Below are 19,692 nucleotides of genomic sequence, written 5' to 3'. Positions count from 1 at the left end.
GCATGCTCTGATAACGCGTCGCCGTAGCATCCCGCATCACCGCCAGGAGTGACTCCAGGATCCCAGGACCCACGAGTGCCAGCGTTCCACCAGTTGACGAGGAGCCCACGGACACCACCGAGGCCATCCCTGTACACACGGAGGAACCCCCTGCCGCTCTCACCGGGATCCACTGCCTCCACCACCAGGACCTGCTCCAGTGATGCTCCTGATGATCAACATTACTTGACAAACTGCATCTTATTCACCGACTAAATGTGAGTGTAATACTGCTGCACATACTTCAATAAATGTCTTGCTGCACTTAGAAGGCGCTGCGCTGTCTTCCCTCTTGTCTCCCCCCAGAGATCTCTTCTGTCTCTTCCGCCGGCAGACGCTACAGTGGACAGCTACCCCCTGAACTGTTTGGGGGTCCCCCCACCCCTGGTGTTTCCCTTCTCCCCCTCCCCCGGGTCCCCAGGACCAGACTTTTTTTTTTTTTTTTTTTTTTTTTTTTGAGACCTCTTCTTGCGCCAATTCACCACCAAACCATTGACTCTGGAGTGTGCCAAGTCTAGGACTACTGGGCTATAGATGAGTAGCTCGATGAGCGATTTTAATTCACATGTTTGTGAGTAGTAAATGCTGTGGGATATGCACTAGGCTGGTGTGTCCTCTTTTGTTTGTTTTTTGTAGTTCCATCTGGGGCAGCCCATTGACATATAGTTTAAGGAAGCATTGGTTGAAGTTTCTCGGGAGAAAGTGAGTGAACCAGGGGTCCCATCATCTGTGAAATTAGGTCACGGTGCCTTGCAGTTAGCTGTAAGTTTCTTGTTGATTAATACCCATTGTATACGAGATGTAACCTCGGATATCGATAGGGTATCAAACAACCACACCTTTGTGATCATGTGTTCAGTGGCTGTCAGTACATGGGTCATGCCACTACATAGTTTTTTAAACTATACAGAATTGGACGTCTGTTGTGTGTATCTTTAGGTCCTAGGTAACCCACTGATAACATTTTTACATTATTTCTATGGTCCTTTTAGGTTAGCCTGAGTTCCCTGTCGAAAGAAGAACTGCAGAAACTTAAAGAAACATTACTAAGGGTCACCAGTGGTAAGTGAGCTGTCATAGTTTAAATTACTAAAAGTGGAACTCCAGCCATAATGAAGGGAATTTCCACCTTTTGTTTGTTGTCACTCCAGCAGGTGCTCCTAGTCCTGTTCTGGTGACAGCTGTAAATGTTTGGATTTCCTCTTATTCACCAGGATAGATTAGGTGGATCTCTTTATTTTTGGTCACAGACAGCGACATGTTTTTTTACCACGCTTTCCAGAACTAAAAATATTTTTTTATCCAAAGTTCTACTTTAAGTGACCTTGCTAATATTTCTCTGACAGTTAGTTACTTTTACAGCTGCTTCTTCCTACTACATTTAGCGTTGACATTCATGCGTCAAGCTGAACTGTAAAAAAAATGGTAGTATTTAGGAGGTGATGTAAAATGGGCAAAAATACCCAGGTTTATATGATTGAGACATCCTGATTACTACCCTTCTGTATTAATGTTAATGATATTTCACAGGTCTCATGTGGCTCAAACACAATTTAATCAATTTAGTTTAAATAAGCGGTGCAAATTCTTGTCTTTGCATATGCACACCTACAAATTTCTGTACTCTGGTTGCAGAGCTTATACAAAAATATCGGTAACTGGTTGATAACTCCCCAACCCCAGTTACTATCACAGGTCTTTCAAAGGTTATAGTTTAATCAAACACCCAATGTTTTTATTATTGGCTAATTGATCATTAGGTTGTTTTTATAAGACAGAGAAAAGGGTTTAAGACAAACAACTGGGGACAGAGCGCTAACTAAAGGTGCTGAGCTTGTAAACAACTATGTAACATATATAGGTCTACAGCCACCATGACACTTTCTGTTTTGTTCATCAGTTTGTTTTAATACTATAATCTTGCAGGTCTGGATCCACCACTGCCAGACAGAAAATTATGTCACTCTGCATTACAAGAAGCATTGAATGACCCAACAAATGGAAACACTGCCTCCAAGCATCTCAAACAACAGGTATTGCAAATCTATGGTTTGTACAGAGACCCAGAGTCTGTATATTCTTTACATACCTCTCAACCTTCCCGGAATAGGCAGGACCATCCCGAGATTTCATTGAAATCCCGGAGTCTCTTGTATCCAGGCTAAATCCCAGAGCCCAGTACCAGAATGAGAGCCACACGGGGGACTTGGTTCCAGTTGTGCCAACCAGCCACCCACCCCTGTTCATGGTGTTCTGTCCATCCACCCGCAGAGATGACAGCTTTCCTCCTCTCTCTGCTGCCGGCTGCAAAGGGTCACAGGAGGATCAGGTTTAGGATCCCTTTCATGAAAAAAACACAGTGAGTGACTGATTGGTACCAATTGCTCCTGTGTTTATTATTAACTGAAGCATAGTAAACTGTTCTCTGTCCAGTGCAGCTAAGGCGTCAGAGAAAGGGATTGAGGAATGTCATCAGTTCCTTTCCTTGTCTCAATAGTCAGGCATTAGGGGTTTGTTTAGCCCCCAACATGTAAAAAAATTAATGAATAAAATTTTTAAGACTGTAAAAAAAAATAAAAAATCAATCAAAATCAAAAAATAATTTGACAAGTGGTGAGGAGGCGTTGTATTGCCTCCCAGCTGCCTGCTTTAACCCCACACTAGTATGCCAAAATCATGTGCATTGCATTGGAATGGGTCACGTTCGACAGGGGTTAGAGTTCATGCTGCAGCTGTGAAGCACAGCATCGCAGCCACAACATTTGTACATCCACTGTGCTGCCTCTGCAGTTAAAATGTGTAGTGGTTGAGGCACCCAGGGGGTGCCAGATTGTCCCCTCCTAGCCATCAAAATTTAACTACACCCAACTTTTGCCATAGCGCACCTGCGTGTCGTAGGTTGCTGTTCCCCTGAAGTGTCCCTAATTCTCAGCTTTAAATGTTGTGAGGTTTGGGTTTATACTGTGTGTGCTTTTTTTCAGACTTCGTAAGGTAAGTAGTAAACCCCATTCTTTGATGTGTTGATAATGTATTGATGCTGACTTGGCATTATTATATTTGTACTGTAAAGTGTTAATCCTGAGCTCCCCTGCAGGTAAAATGTGAGGTTGTAGGCAGTCGGAACACCTTGTTATTACCAGTGGAGAAGGGATGTCTGCAGCACACCTTTTAGAATTAAAAGTTTTAGATTTCAATATGTTTATTCATTTTTCAGAAATAACAATTACAAAAACATAAGATAACTCCAGACCTCCCCAAAATGGGAGGGGTAATAGACAAAGGTTTTCAGGTAGTAGTGCAAACATTTTCGAACAATATAATTAGTGACCTCATATATCGCAAAAAAAAACAGAATATAGAATTAAAATCCTAATGGTTGGTAGCATTTCTTCTCTTCTTGTACTGTGACTTATTAACAATTTATACAGGTTGTGTAGTCACATGTCTACTATTCTCTGTTTACAGGCTTCTATTTTGGGTCATTTGGATAGGTTGGGTCTGTTGGGCACGTCCCACTGTTTTGTGGAGTTTGGAGCAGGTCGAGGGAAGTTATCCCACTGGGTAAACATTGCCATAGAAAATGCTGATAATGTCCACTTCCTACTGGTAGAGAGAGCCACCACGAGGTTTAAGGTAATTATTACACTATCTTTTTATTAAAACCAATTCTTATCTTTAGCACCAATTTATATTATAGCACTTTATGATAGATGTGTGTGGTGTTGGTATATTATTAAATCAAATCATATTATACAGTATATTAGATTAGAGTGACATTGAAAGGCATGTTTACAAGCTGTAACCTGTGTTTGGCCCAAGGTGGATGGAAAGCAGAAAAAGTCCACTTTTGAGAGACTACATATTGACATCCAGCATCTTTCTTTAGGTTAGTAAATTAACAAGGTATAAAGGGATGCGGTGGGAAGGAGGAAAGATGAGATAGAAAAATATATTGAATTTCTGCCTTTCAGATCGAGTTCCCAGTCTAGTCCAGAAACAGCTGCCAGTCATTGGAATTGGAAAACATCTCTGTGGAGCTGGCACAGGTCAGTGGCTCTAAGGACAGGTCGTTAATGATTTTTCCCTTACTAAAAAATTAACGTTGCAGCATAATATCACATTTACAGTACTTAATGCATTTTAGCAGTATGTAAGTAATTAGAAAAAGGGGTATAAAACCTACAGCTTCCATGCCGGTCCCTATGTTGCAAAGCGACAATAATACTACTACAGCACTCTCTCTGGCTGAACCCTTTCACTTAACCTATCCCTTTAGATGAACGCTTAACCCCTAACACCTACCCTTTACTCTGACAACCTAATGAGCACTTAACATTTCATCTCCATTCTAACACCTTCTCTTAACATTAAAGATACAAATAAACCCCCTAATCATTGACCCTAACACTTAAAATGATTGTAAAGTCTCTGGGGTTTTTTTTTTTGTATAAAAATAATAAATGTGTTTATTCTTACCTGCTCTGTGCAGTGGTTTTACACAGGACAGCCCAGATCCTCCTCTTCTTGGGTCCTTCTTCGGTCCTTCTGGCTCCTCCCTCCTGTTGAGTGCCCCCACTGCAAGCAGCTTTCTATGGGGGGCACCCGAGCCAAGCGCTCCCTGTGTCCATTCAGACACAGAGTTGTGACCAAGGCCTACCCTCTTTCTCTCCTTATTGGCTGACTGATTATGATTGACAGCAGGGGGAGCCAATGGCGCTGCTGCATTAGAATGCATTAAGATAAAAAGCCTTTTGCCTTTATAATCTCTTTAAAGTATAAGTTTAGCCTAAATTACAAGCACTAGGGACATACAGTATTTATCGGCGTATAACACGCACCTTTCCCCCCTAAAAATAGGGGTCAAATAGTTTATGTGTGTGCGTGTTCTACACCAATTTTATGCCTGGCTGCCTCAGAGGGGAAGGAGGTGGGGCTCGCAGTCACACACACTCCCGCCTCCTGGACCGACTCTTAAGATAGACATCACATGTCCCGGCATTGGAGCAGTGTTCTGTCTATCATAAGAGCCAGCTAAGGGGGTGGGACATTGTGTGACTGCAAGCGCCAAGTAAACAGGAGATCCCTCTGTGTAATCCGGCACAGATAAGGCTGCAATGATGGGCACAGATCAGGATGCATATGGGCATATATCAGTCTGCAATGATGGGCACAGATCAGGCTACATATGGGCACAGATCAGGCCACAATGATGGGCACAGATCAGACTGCATATGGGCACAGATCAGGCTGCAGTGATGGGCACAGATCAGGCTGCAATGATGGGCACAGATCAGGCTGCATATGGGCACAGATCAACCTGCAATGGTGAGGCTGCAGATAGGCACTGATAAGACTGCATTGATGGGCACTGGCCCTTATTTTGCATCAAAGTTGTTTATTTAGTAGGTACGTTTTTTTTCTGAAACTTCCCTCATAAAATTAAGGAGCGCGTTATACGCCTGTGCGTGTTATATGCTGATAAATACGGTACATCATAACTTACATTTATTATGATGTGTCCCTTGTGCTGATTCTTCTTGGTTTAGGTGAAATTTGTTTCTTTTCTAACCCTTTCCCCACTGTCAAATTATCTGGTGCAGTGGGGATTAAAACAACTGAGGGACTGTCAGGAGCTATCATCAAGAGAGCTTAAGTCCAGTCAAAATCGCGGCGGTAAAATTGCGGTAAAATCGCGCGACTTTTAGGTCACATAAGTGTGAAAGGGGCCTTAGGGGTTTATTTGCTAAAGTTTGGAGAGTGTAAAATCGGGCTCACTTCTGCATAGAAACCAATCAGTTTCTAACCTCTTTTTTGCACTCTCCAACTTTAGTAAATAAACCCCTTAGCTTGTGGCTGCTCTCCTTTCACTGCTATGTGCATGAGTCACTTAGGATGGTATTTTCAGGACACAAGGCAAACCTTACAGACTGCCCACACCCCCTTCCTGCACACAACAGGTGATGTCAGTCTTAGCTGTGCATATTTCCCTATAAGACTGTGCGGAGGGGGTGTGTCCATTCCCTCCACTTGGGTCACAGATTAAACTCCAGCTCTCTGCTCTGTGCCATGAGTGTGTGGCACCAGATCCTCACCCCCTGACTTGTTAAAACTGAGAATTACCCTTTGATCTGTGTACTTTAGAAGGCTGTAGAGGATAGAGGGCTACATATAACATGCTTCATCATTGTGTATCAGCTGAGGCTAGTAACTTCTGTGGGTAAATGAAGAGGGGGGGGGGGAAGAAGTATTTTCACTTAGCCTAAGCCCTAAGAGGTCACTATCCTTTTGCTCAGTAATTTTGTCTTGTTCTGCTATGGGAAAAGCCTTTTCAAATCCTTATGCAAGAATACCTATCAACATTGAGAACTACTGATCCAACATTTTATACACTTTTTTTTCTTAATGGCTTCATAAGCACTGTTGGTACTTAAAGCAGATCTCTACTTTATGTTTCTTCCCTCTGCAACCTGAAAAAAAAAACCAAAGATGCTACTTACCCTCCCCAGCACTGCACAGTGTCCTCCTCCACTGCCGTCTTACAGGTAAAATTCAGTATACTTTCTATGAGCCCAGGCTGTTAAGAACATTACACCCCATTCCCCCCAATCCCAGTGTGAGTCACTACTTACGCTTGGGCGCACAGGACAATGGGCACTGTTCTTTGCACTGAGGCAGAAGAGGAAGGACCCCAGGGAATAAAAAGAGTAAAACATTTGCCTTAAAGTCTAGCTAGAGCTACATATTTGGCAAACCTCCCTATGGCAGTTTTTTTTATTTTATAGTTCTAGCCACCAATAAATAATCATGATGTGTGTCACTGCCAAAAAGTAAAGCCCAAACAAAGCTGAGGCAAAAGTTCTTGAAAGGGACATTTCAATATAAAAAGTAAAAGGCATAACTGGAAGCATGCAGCTGCCCATATGACATTACTTCTCCCAGAAAATGAAGAAATAATACATTTAATTAAAGGGAAAATCCACTGCACTAGAAACAAATGACATAATCCCAATTTATTCAGAGGGTAAATTATATAAAAAAACACAATGACAAAAATATCGAGTGCACACAAATTTGCAACTAAAATTACAAAAAAAAAAAAAGGTAAAAACACATACCAAGATTCTTTAAAAATGTGTAAAATTTATAATTAAAAAAACCTTTAAATGTAACAGTCACAAAGAGATCCACTAACAATGAATGTTTGTTCCAATTTACTTAAAGCGGACCTTGCATTTTCTGGGAGCACCCCACATAAAATAAAATAAAAATATATAAAATAAAAATAGTAACCCCGCCTTATGGCTGCTTCCTGAAAGCACCATGAACATCACTGTGCCTCATCACTGCCTCCTTGGAAAGGAAGAGTACTTCAAATATTTCACTAATACACTCCTACATTATGGTCGATTGTAGCCGTATTAGTACACTTGCCACAGAAACAATTGGATACTGTCCATGATACTTTTTTTTATTTGCACTAACATACAATTTTTCAGGACAAGCGTTTTGGGTATGTCCCCTTCTCCAAGGTACTAGCAGTACTAATTCAAAAAAGTTTAAGCAGAATGTTACAAAGACAATCTTACTTCATACATATCAGAAACTTTTAGTTTTCTTAAAGTGACAACATTTCATTAAACTGTCCCTTATATATACACAGTATATGTGTGTGTGCGTGTGTGTGTGTGTGTGTGTGTGTGTGTGTATATATATATATTGTGACAGTGCAGTCAGCTGTGAGGGTGTATGTCGCCCAGGATATCTCCAATCCTGGGACCAGGTGTTAGGAATAGCCAGCACACTGATTGTGCAGGTGGATCTGGGCCTTTTAACACAGACAGGACCAGGGCTCTGGTCTCCACCCTCCCAAGGAGTCCTGGCAAGCAAGGGAGAAGTGTGCAGGTCTGCACGGTGCAGTCTGACAGAGCAGACGGAGGGCCAAAACCTGTGGGCCTGAGCAGCAAGGAAGCTGTAAAAGGAGAGTGTCAGGAAGGGTACAGAGGGTGTACCATACAGGGACACTGTTACAGGGTCAAGAGGACCGAGGTCAAAGCCTGAGGAGCAGTGCTGACCAGAGAGCCAGGTGGCTTGGTATTATTCGCTTATTATTTCTTTACTGCTGTGTAAAGTTGAAACCCCTGCGTGGGAAATCCTGGATGGACTGTTTTCCTTTTCTTTAATAAAAGTGGGCCAACAAGCCCTTAAAAGGCAACACTGGAGTGGACTCAGCTCACTGGTAAGCTCTACATTTAAGCTAAAATAACCCCAAATGTTACAATATATATATATATATATATATATATATATATATATATATATAGATAGATATACAGAGACAGGACTATTCTTACCTTAAAAATAATTGATGGCTGTTGTGTTTATGAACAATTTATTGGCACTGCTTGTAAACATCTACTCAATTGTTAATTTGTAGATTTGGCTCTTCGCTGTCTTGTGCAAAATTACTCCAATCTAGTGAAGGGACAACAATGTAAGCGCCTCAAGATAGATACTGGAGATCTTAAAGACAACGCAGAAGACAAATCAACAAACACTTGTCCTGTTGAAGGGATTGTAATTGCACTTTGTTGTCACCACCGTTGTGATTGGCACCACTATGTGGGCAGAGATTTCTTCCAGAAGCTAGGACTAGGACAAAAGGAATTTGGAGCTTTTCAGCGCATGTCAAGCTGGGCAACCTGTGGTTCCAGGACAGCAGGGCAGACTTTAAGTGAGAATGAGAAAAGAGAACCTGAAGAGGCAGAAGAGCATGACATAGATCTGACAAACACAGACTGCAGTTCAGAGGGAATACAAGGGTATGTTAACCCATATGTGTGCTTTATTACCTTTATTTATATATTCCAATACACACATATGACTGTACAAAAGTCCTGTCTTTTCTTCTGTTTTCCAGGCTGGCTTTGACTGTTGAGGAGAGAGAGAATTTAGGACGTCTTTGCAAACTGCTTATAGATCACGGACGTCTAGATTATTTGAACAGTATGGGCTATACTGCTAGTCTTGAATATTATACAGAGCCTGAAGTGTCCTTAGAGAATGTCCTGTTGAAAGCAGTACCTCGATTGTAAAGCAAAAACTCTTAAATACGTGTAGACTGTTCACAAATTCTTTTTACCTTCTTATTGCCAGCACAAAATCCAGGATGTAAAAAAAGGTCCAATTCTATCTCTTCTCTTAGCAGTGAAGGTTTATTTCTGCTAAGTGGATGAAAGCCCTTTGAGGAATTCCAGAATCCTGAGCATATACACAATCAGTTCCTGCTACTAATCCAGCTTTGAAGTCTTTATTGAAAATCCATCGTAGTGTCTGAAATACATGACATCGTTAACCTAAGCTCCTCTGATGCAAATCTTATTTAGAGGTCCTGTCAACACATTTAATGTTCCTATTTTAGCTCCTTATTGTAAAAGGCCTGCGTTGTATTCTTATCTCTTCAGTTAATTCATGTTGTAGTCACAGATTTACAGGTGGGGTTGTAATGACTAGAAGGCTGCATTTGTAGATGTCACTGTCTGGAGCTCCCAACACAGCCTTGTGAGATGTTCACTGACAGCACAGAGGCTATGCCAGATAGCACACTTCTAAATGGGATTGGCTTAAGCATTCTGCATCGACCAACACAGCAAAACCATTGTTTCTGCCTATGTTGAAGTGCACTCCTGAACACAGCCTCTGTGCTGTCAGGTGACATCTCCCAAGGGTATGATGGGAGCTGACCGAGCCTGAAGGCACAGTAGCAAGGGATGGGGAAGCTTTAGCAGGCAGACAGAAAAGGGAACAATTCAACACACCCAGGAGTGTCAGATTCTTGTACTTACAATGCCGCCCGTACCTCTGCATCTAATCTTGGCTAATTCGCAGAGGCAGCTAATTCACACAGACAGCTAATTCACTGAAGCAGTATATAACTACATCTACCGTCTTGGTTGTAGTATATCAATTTCATAAGGATGGGTATTTATTTTTATTTTCCCTTCAGAGAAGAGATTTAGATTTGTATCCTTGTATTACCAACTTCAGATCAGCTGAGAAATTGTGTGGTGACATGAGTCAGGAAAGTAAAATTACTGTAAGTATTTGAAAGACCCTTTACATGGCTCCCCATCATGTTGTTCACACCTGGGTACTAAGCAATAGATAGGACGGATTGGGAGATTTAAAAAAAAGCAAACATTTATAGGCTCTGAAGAAATAGGTAACAAAAATAAATAATTTTCACTGACCTAAATCTTAAAATTGTCTGCCACATATTCTCCATACTGGTTGATGTAAAACTGTAGCTGTCTAGCTTACTACCATGGTTATAGATGCACAGAGACCTTAGTGTGTGATGCCCTTGAAAAAGCCCTACTTCTTGCTTAATGTGCTTTAATCTGCCTAAAGGAGTTATATCTCTTACAGCATTTAGGTATTTAGGGCTAACTTCATTATGGTTCAAAAAAACAAGCATAGTCAGGTTTGATGTCCATTCTTTTCCTGTATGTGCATATATGTGGTTTATCTCTATGCTATGATGAAGTTGTAACACAGTTGGAAAAAGTCTAAAATGTGACTTATTTCAGTGTCCAGAAAAGATAAACTTCTATTGTACAGAACGGGGGGAAAGGTAGTAGCTCCAGAGACAGATGAAGAACCATCAGTGGGAAAAGACCTTATGTCAAACTTTGGAAAGATATGCAGTTTCGCAATCCACTATGCAAGAAGGATATTATACATTTGGGTTAAAAGTTCAATTTGATCAACGTGATGTTACACACCAAGACCCTCTAAAGATGGAAGTTAACTATGGCAGATGGAGTCCAATGAAAGGACATGGCATGGAGCTAAAACAAGAAAAACGGGAGCAAGACCTTATTAGAGGCAAAAGATTAGAGACTGATAAAAAAAAAAAAAAAACATAGATAAACAGATTTGAGCACTAAAGCCGTGCCGACTACTGTATAAGAAACATCAATCTATGCCAGACAATAAAACCTTGAAAAAGTCCCTTTTAGAACTGATATCGGTATCCTAACATATGGAAATGCTCTACCCGAATGGGAGAATGGAGACTGCTCTTGGTCAAAAAAAATCCTGAGCAGAGATAAGGAAAAATTAAACACTACCTAGAAGAAAGGTGATGATTGTTACTGGACAGTCTGAGCTGTCCAGAAAATCTAAAGTGAAAGATACCCAGGTGTGCAGACATGACAAGATGCCATAAATCCCTTTTCCTCATACGCATCTCTGATCATAAGTGCGCTATTAATAATGGAAATATGGGGGTGCCATAGCTAACTACCTTGTGTGAATTCTAGTTATTTAATTGTGTCTGACCTCAAAACTTACAGAACCACTGACTTAGACAAAGCAGGCAGAAAGCAAAGTTTAAATCAGTACTCCTAATCTGCATACTTGTTCTGTGTCACGGACACAGGCAACAAGCTTTTTTGAAAGGCCAGCAATAGTAGCCTCTATAATTTCTCAGGTTCCCATTTAAGAACTCTTAAAGTGATTGTAAAGTCTCGTATTTTTTTCCTACAAAAAATACAAAAAAAAAACAAACCTGTTATACTTACCTGCTCTTCCTCAGTGGATTTGCACAGAGCAGCACCAATCCTCCTCTTCTCGGGTCCGTCTTCTGTAATCCCCTCCCTCCTGTTGAGTACCCCCACAGCAAGCAGCTTGCTAAGGGGGAACCCAAACCGAGTCACAGCTCCTTGTCCATTCAGGCACGAAGCCCTGACCTGGCCCCTCCCCCCTCTCTACTGATTGGCTAGCTGACATTGATTAACAGCAGCGCCCCTGCTGTGTCTCAGCCACTCAGGAGGGAGAATCTCAGACGGCCGAGACACTTGTGGACATGGCTGGACAAAGAGGGACCTCAGGTAAGTATTAGGGGGACAGAGGGGGGCTACTGCACACAGAAGGCTTTTAATCTTATTGCAAAGAATGCATTAGGATAAAAAACCTTCTGACTTTACAACCCCTTTACCTTCAGGTCTTAACTCCACCCTCCAATCTCATTGATAAAAGACTACTAAGTAAGACAGCAAGAACTATGTGGGCAGGGCTTAGCCCAAAGTGTGGCTTATACTTGGTTAGAATATTTAGAGTTAAAAGGCTGGCCAGTTCTCTTTAGAGATGAACCCTAAATTGAAGACACAAATAGATGCAGCTCTGCATTCATTAATACGTCACTCAAATGATTTATTTTAATACAGTGAATATTTATAAAGCAGTGAATGTGGCATCCAACAAACTTTCACTGCAGGTGGATTTTCCAGGTGCATTTGTTTAAATGACAGCTTGATTCATTACCAATGAATATTTGTTTAAAGTCACATTCCCTGCCCTTAAAACATGCTGTTTAGTGTAAGTACCTGGGGTAACCTGAAAAACTCAGACTGGGTGATTTATTAGGGTTATTTTTTACCCTCGCACCACCAGTGTTTCGATACCCTTACTGTAAAATCTGTAGCATGAGATAGTGTCACATGCCTCTGTGATCTACAGCCATAACAAGGCACAAGAGTGATGTAAGAGGCAATAGAGCGAACCCTCAGCACACGGGTTGATTAACTAAAACTGGAGAGTGCAAACCTTGTATGGCTCTGCATAGAAACCAATCAGCTTCCAGGTTTTTTGTCAAAGCTTAATTGAACAAACTGATGTTAGAAGTTAATTGGCTACCATGCATAGCTGCACCAGATTTTGCACTTCCCAGTTTTAGTAAGACAACCTCACAGTCTATCTGATTAAAAAAGTGCTTGATACTGTGGAGATCATCAGTGTGGGAGGGGAAAGTATAAGTCGTTATTCACAATGTGGCTTGTACAATGCGAATAAGTGCCTTTTTATGCTGCTTGAGCATTACTCTATGGCAACACAGTGGCTGTATTAACATTCATCTTAATGTGACCAGTGTGCAGAGGTTGTTGAGTGGTCCCTAATGCAAAGAATGGGCCTGATTTACTAAAACTGGAGAGTGCAAAATCTGATGCAGCTGGACATGGTAGCCAGTCAGTTTCTAACTTTAGCTTGTTCAATTAGGCTTTGACAAAAAAAATGGAAGCCGATTAGTTTCTATGCAGAACTGCACCAGATTTTGCACTCTCCAGGTGTGTGTTCGGGTCTACTCAGCCTTCCCTGCATGCCCATCACATAGGACATACGGCCTGTGTACCTATATGGTAATATAGGCTGGCTGAATGAGGCATAGACCTTATTCTTTGCAGGAAAGCCTTTTTAAACCTTTGGTGAAAGAGTTGCTTTAAATCCTAGGACTGAATTGACAGGAATGCTTTGGCAAGGAAAACTGCTTTTAGTATAATTTCTATCAGTGTATTTAAACATTTGCGTCTCTGCGAGGCTGCAAATACAAAAGGAAGAAATGACAGACTGAAGGCTATTGTGGCACACATACCTGAGTTTTTGCATTTTAGGGTCTCCTGGATATAGGCATGCATGAACTGTAGGCCAAACAGTTCTCTCTCATCCTCTTCTTCATCACTAGGTGGTAGAGCGATCTGAAGCTCTAATGGGTTATCCCTGAAATTTACAAACCTGAGAACAAAATGGTATATTAAGTTATTCATTTTATTTAGTTTTACAATATTCTTTAATATTTTGGGGTATATTTAGCTTATAACAATACAGTATATTTGTAAAATCAGACATTGGCTAGTGTTAACCAGAATTCTGGCTGGACACCTACAAGGAATAATGTCTTTTGTATAATGTTCCTTCTAAAGTGAAGGAGTTTTGGTAGAGTCATTCCTTTCCCTTTTTATAATAAAGCCTTCAGATTTACTTCTACCCATGTTTTTTTTTTTTTTTTTTTTTTAAATTTGCTTGCAATTGATTGTGGACTCCTCTGCTGTTCATCGTAGCATAATGAAGTTTGGCCAGTGCAACAAATACTTATATTGTTAACTGAAAATTGGTGGGGGTGTTTACCTGCCATGGTGGGAATCATACAGTGAGTGGTAGCTACAGTAGGGAAAATCATTATTTGATCTCCTACAGATTTTGTAAGTTTGCCCACTTACAAAGAAATGAAGGGTCTATATTTGTTATCATAGGTGTATTTTAAATGATAGAGACAGTATATCAACCAAACATCCAGAAAAAAAAATCACATGATTTTTTTGAATCATACTTTGTAACCTATATATATATATATATATATATATATATATATATATATATATATATATATATATATATATATATCACCCTTAGAAGCAGCATCTCTAGTTCCTGTCGCAGAAAACAGGATAGGAGGAAACGGTCTCAATGCATGGAAAGGTAAATAAGCTAAAGTAAGTTTTAATGTAAACACCACCTTAATGGAAATTTTCTTCCCTTGGAAGAGTAGGTGTATTAAAATATATTCTTCTGTTATAACCACAGATACGGTGATATCCTTGACAAAGGCTGCCAAGCCGAAACGCGACGGATATTGCGGATGTTCTCTCTGTCCCAGTAAACTTGTAACCAAGCCTGGTGAACAGAGAAAGACATTCATATATTCACCAAAGTCACTATTTTCACTGAAAAACTCTATTCTTTATCACCTCTCTATACTACAGGGTCTATAGACCTACACACACATGTGTACTGTTTTAAAATGTACAAATAAACTGTTTTACTTATACAAACCATTTAAATCTTTGCCTAAAAAATTCCAACTTCTTCCTGGCTTGAGGCACCAGAAATCCTCTGCATTAATTCAGGGATGTTGGCAAAATGTATAAATAAGGCTTAGAGAAACCTAAAAATCCATACAATTGTTCACCGGATGGTCAAACATCCATGTCCTCATAGGTCTCTCAAGCAAACCCCCCCCCCATATCTCCTTCTGTCTGCGCCAAACAGCACAGCAGGGCACAGAACCACAAGGACTTATCTCTCCTTTAAATATAAGGAAAGAATTGTTTAACCTAAACAGACATCACTCCTAGCTGACAAGATAGCCAGCTTTATAAGGAGGGTTTTCTCTTCTCCCTTGATCAGTTTAAAATCAAGGGATTACTAACCCGCAGAAATTGACAAAATGGGAGACTTGATGGGAAACGAGTGGGAGAACCTCATGCACGGTATACAAACCAACTTTCAAGGGAAGGAACAGCAGGACTCTGACATATTGGCACTATTTAGAACTTTAAAAAACTCCTTGAAAGGAAATCTGCTCTACATTGGCATATTAGAGCATTCGAGAGATACATAAAAGAAGACATCAATCCGGTGGGTTTAAGAATACAAATATTCCCCACCTTAGACAATGTAACAACACAAATGAAGAGAGAGTGGGAGAGCAAACTGAACGAATGTTCAAAAAACTTGATGATCCTACTCCAAGAAGAGTACTTTATTAAGAGCCTTGATAACAACATCAAATTATTATATGAACAACTATCTCCCTTAAAAAAAGTTGAACTATATAGCACACAAGAAAAACAACTCAAGGAACACCTTGAAAATTATAGTAAAGAAATACTTTGGAAAAAAAGTACTGGAGAGATAAAAATGCATTCAGCCAGAACAGAGCCTATAAATGGACAAACCCGAGACAGATACGAAAAAGGAAACCAACAGGGAAGAAAACAAACAAATAATTTCTACTCTTCAGACTCATCCTCCTTGGTTTCTGGCCCAGAAACACAAACAAGCAGAAGAAGAGGTCCCTGGCAAAAAATGCCTCCACAAGACCAAACTAGAGACAGAGATGAAGATCTTGGAAGCGAAAATGAAAGACGAGAAAGGGATCAACAAGACCCTTCAAATATGCCTAAAAAAGAAGGCAGAAGTAAAACTCTCAAACCTCATCAAATTTTGGATACTTCTGAGGCAATCAAGGACATAAACTTATTTGCCAGAAACCTCCTGTTTAAGGCTATGTATACTAAAACGCCACCTGAAGACCACCAACCACCTGCAATGACAGCGGCTGAATTCAAAGCTATAAGAGATCTCAATCTCTTACTACAAGAGGGAGGACTGGAAGACTTTATGGAACCATCAACATTACTTAATGATGATGAGGATGATGAAGAAGACACTCTTATCAATCCTAACTTCAAAAAGAAGTCAGGAAAATTTCCCCCGCTAAATACCAACACAGATATAGCCCTATTTGTGAAACAGACCACAAAAGACATTGAAAAAATTAGAAATGAATGCACCACTGGAAACCTCACAAAGCAACAAAAAATCGCATTACAAAATTTACAAAAAAACGAAACCATTACCATCAAACCCTCGGATAAGGTTGGTAACATCGTCCTTATGGATAATGAAGTCTATAAATCCATGTGCCAAAAAGTACTAGAAAACAAAAAGTGTTATAAAATGATCTCACCACTCATGATCAACACCTACAATGAAGACTTCTATAAAAAACTCACAGAGTGTTAAACGAAAAAACAATATCAACAACACTGTGGGAATTCATGCGCATTCCATATCCAACAAAACGATACCCACCTTCTACGCACTCCCCAAGATTCACAAGGATGCAAGAAACCCTCCCGGAAGACCTATCATTTCTGGTAATGGTAACGTTTCAGAAACAACCAGTCAGGTGATTGACTCATACCTTAAACCACACGTTACGAAATTAGCGTCATACACGAAAGATACATTACATCTTCTACAAATTCTGGAAGGAATGACCATCCCAAAAGATGCCATCCTAGCCACCATTGATGTGGAATCTTTATATAATAATATCACACACACAAAAGGACTAGCGGCTGTAAAAGAAACACTAGAACAACAAAGTAGATACGACAAAAAATGTAATGACTTTATTGTATCTATGTTGGACCCCACTTTAAACCACAATTATTTTTCCTTAGCCGGATCCTACTATTTACAAATTTGTGGCGTGGCCATGTGCACCAGCTGTGCGCCTTCATATGCAAACATTTATCTTGGTAAATGGGAACAGGATTTTCTATCAGACGACAAAAATCACCAATATACGGACAACATACTATAGTGGCAAATGTTCATTGACGATATTTTCATCATCTGGGATGGCCCAGAAATCATGTTGGAGGAATGCCTACAAGAAATGAATAACAATCTATATAACATGTTCTTTACCATGAGTTATAACAAGACACTTGGATACTCAAGGACGCAGCGGGGAACCTCCAAACTACACTATACAGGAAAGAAACGGCCGGCAATACTATTTTACATGCCGAAAGCTACATCCAATTTCCTTAAAGAAATCAATACCCTACAGTCAATATGTGAGGTTAAAAAGAAACTGTAGCAGCCCGGAAGACTTCCAAAATGAAGCGAACGCCCTTACAGGACGTTTAATACAAAGAGGATACACCAAGACCTCTCTCAGAAAGGCCTTTAACCATGTAAAAACACGAAATAGACATGATGTCCTCTTCAACAAAAACACAGAAACCCAAGACAAACAGCCGATAACCAGAATCATAATGCGATATTCCAATGAACACCATAGGATACGTAACATTCTGAAGAAGCACTGGTCCATCTTAACAGAAGACCCAAGTCTAAAAATTCTGGTCCCAGAATATCCACCAATAACATTCAGAAAAGCAGGATCTATAAAAGAGAAACTCGTACACAGTGAGTACAAAGAAGGCGCAAGAAAGGACCCGTACAAAGACAAGGGAACCTTCCCTTGCGGAAATTGTGTACGATGCCGGGTAATTATTAAATGCACCTCAACTATCTTACCAAATAGTGAATTGTTCAAACAAAAACATTTTGCAAACTCCAAAACCAGAGGCGTGGTTTACCTCATATAGTGCGAATGCAAATCCTATGTGGGAAAAACTAAACAAGAGTTTGGAACCAGAGTCAACAAACACATGAATAGCATGGAAATCGGCAACTACTATCTCCCATTGGGAAGACACATGGCATCATTTCATAAATACAGAATGCCAAAAGTCACCTTTATGGCCCTGGACAGGATCCATATCCCAGAAAGAGGCGGGGATTGGAACAAGACGCTTCTCCAACTCAAGATGAGATGGATTAAATATTTAAAAGCTACTACTTTCCCAGGTTTAAATGAAACTGAAAGTATCCGTCCCTTCATTACAGGTTTTACTTCAGGTAAAACAGACTAAAAACAAACAAAACTACCTTTTTCTTTTTCCTTTTTTAATCGTGACATCCATTATTATTATTATCTATTGCCTCTAAACCAAAAAATCCCCATGGCTGGAGAAACACCCCTACTTGTTCCCTAAAAAAAGTCCTTCAAAAAAGAACCTTCTATCCGAGTACCAAGATTCTTTAATGAGATACTAAATTAGGCCCAACATATAATTCAAGTGTCTCCAAAACCCCAATATACCAAAATGGGGTGTCACACCTCTCTACCACTATCCACATGCTCCCATGACACTTTTTGTCATTTCTGACCTTGCAAATATTACTGCTGTTGAAAACTATTGTATTATGTAAACAATAATGTGTTATTTTGTTTCAAAAATCGTTTTCAGATATTCTATATCCTTGGATAAAAAGCCTTTCCAATTGCATGGAAAAAACCTTCCTCAGATACTTTACCCGTCTTTTCTGCACCCGGCACACAAAGCCCCAGTTATCACTAAGCTGGGGCATTTCCGGAGAAAAAGGAGGATACCCTCCATCTTCCTCTTCTCCCTTTTGGGTGCCTTCCAGGCATCCAGCTCCCTAACTGTGTCGGCAGCGCTACTATACATATTTCACGGCCGAGCATCTCTGCCTGGATGCGCGCGCAACTCAAGCTGCGCATGCGCAGTAGGACTAGACATACGTAACGGCCGCAACATCACATTATCCCGATGCGCAGTACTGCGCATGCGCGGAGGGTATATAACGCCGGGGAACGAAGCAGTACGCCAGTCCCTTCCAGGAGAAGGAGACGTGCGGACCTGCAGAGCGCTGCCTGAAGCCAATCCAAGCTGCCTAAACATGTAAGTGCTTTCTCTCCCTTGTTTTAAACATCACAAGCAGGAACTCTCTGACACACATTTAAAGGAACAGCCACTTTGGTTTCATTATCTTTATACATCCACATCTTCTTTTCTTCCATGTAAAGTATATATCCTATGGTATATGGAATATACCACAGTGCTTGGAATAAAAACTGATTATTTTTTTGGAAACTCACGGAAGCATCCCGCTTTCCTGCTTTTTCTCAGTGAGTAAAAATATTTCTAAACAAAACAGACATGATTTTTTTGAATCATACTTTATACTTTGTAACATATATATATATATATATCTCACCCTTAGAAGCAGCGACTCTAGTTCCTGTTGCAGAAAACAGGATAGGAGGAAAAGGTCTCCATGCATGGAAAGGCAAATAAGCAAAAGTACGTTTTAATGTAAACACCACCAGTATGGAAATTTTCTTCCCTTGGAAGAGTAGGTGTATTAAAATATATTCTTCTGTTATAACCACAGATACAGTGATATCCTTGACAAAAGCTGCCAAGCCGAAAAGCGTTGGATATTGCGGATGTTCTCTCTGTCCCAGTAAACTTGTAACCAAGCCCGGTGAACAGAGAAAGACATTCATATATTCACCAAAGTCACTATTTTCACTGAAAAACTCTATTCTTTATCACCTCTCTACACTACAGGGCCTATAGCCCTACA

The 19,692-nt window shown here is 40.4% G+C and overlaps 2 protein-coding genes across 2 annotated transcripts in view; one reads left to right on the top strand and one right to left on the bottom strand.

Annotated features, from left to right (window-relative positions):
- Positions 1-9,162, top strand: part of TRMT13 (tRNA methyltransferase 13 homolog) — a 29,345-nt gene extending 20,183 nt beyond the window's left edge. The window contains exons 5-11 of the mRNA XM_082266014.1: positions 1,032-1,101; positions 1,966-2,072; positions 3,505-3,672; positions 3,859-3,925; positions 4,011-4,085; positions 8,474-8,858; positions 8,957-9,162. Of these exons, the coding sequence (XP_082122140.1) occupies positions 1,032-1,101; positions 1,966-2,072; positions 3,505-3,672; positions 3,859-3,925; positions 4,011-4,085; positions 8,474-8,858; positions 8,957-9,131 (1,047 nt within the window). The 3' untranslated portion in view covers positions 9,132-9,162. The remainder of the gene's footprint in view (positions 1-1,031; positions 1,102-1,965; positions 2,073-3,504; positions 3,673-3,858; positions 3,926-4,010; positions 4,086-8,473; positions 8,859-8,956) is intronic.
- Positions 9,163-9,247: 85 nt separating this feature from the next.
- LRRC39 (leucine rich repeat containing 39) overlaps positions 9,248-19,692 on the bottom strand; it is a 29,176-nt gene continuing 18,731 nt past the window's right edge. The window contains exons 7-8 of the mRNA XM_082266015.1: positions 13,469-13,608; positions 9,248-9,369 (exon numbers count right to left, since the gene is read on the bottom strand). Coding sequence (XP_082122141.1) covers positions 9,347-9,369; positions 13,469-13,608 — 163 coding nt within the window. The 3' untranslated portion in view covers positions 9,248-9,346. The remainder of the gene's footprint in view (positions 9,370-13,468; positions 13,609-19,692) is intronic.

This window comes from Pelophylax lessonae (genome assembly GCF_965119305.1).
Source record: "Pelophylax lessonae genome assembly, chromosome: 8".
Taxonomy (NCBI): domain Eukaryota; kingdom Metazoa; phylum Chordata; class Amphibia; order Anura; family Ranidae; genus Pelophylax; species Pelophylax lessonae.
Note: the sequence above shows the minus strand (reverse complement) of the source record. Positions and strands in the feature narration are given on the sequence as shown.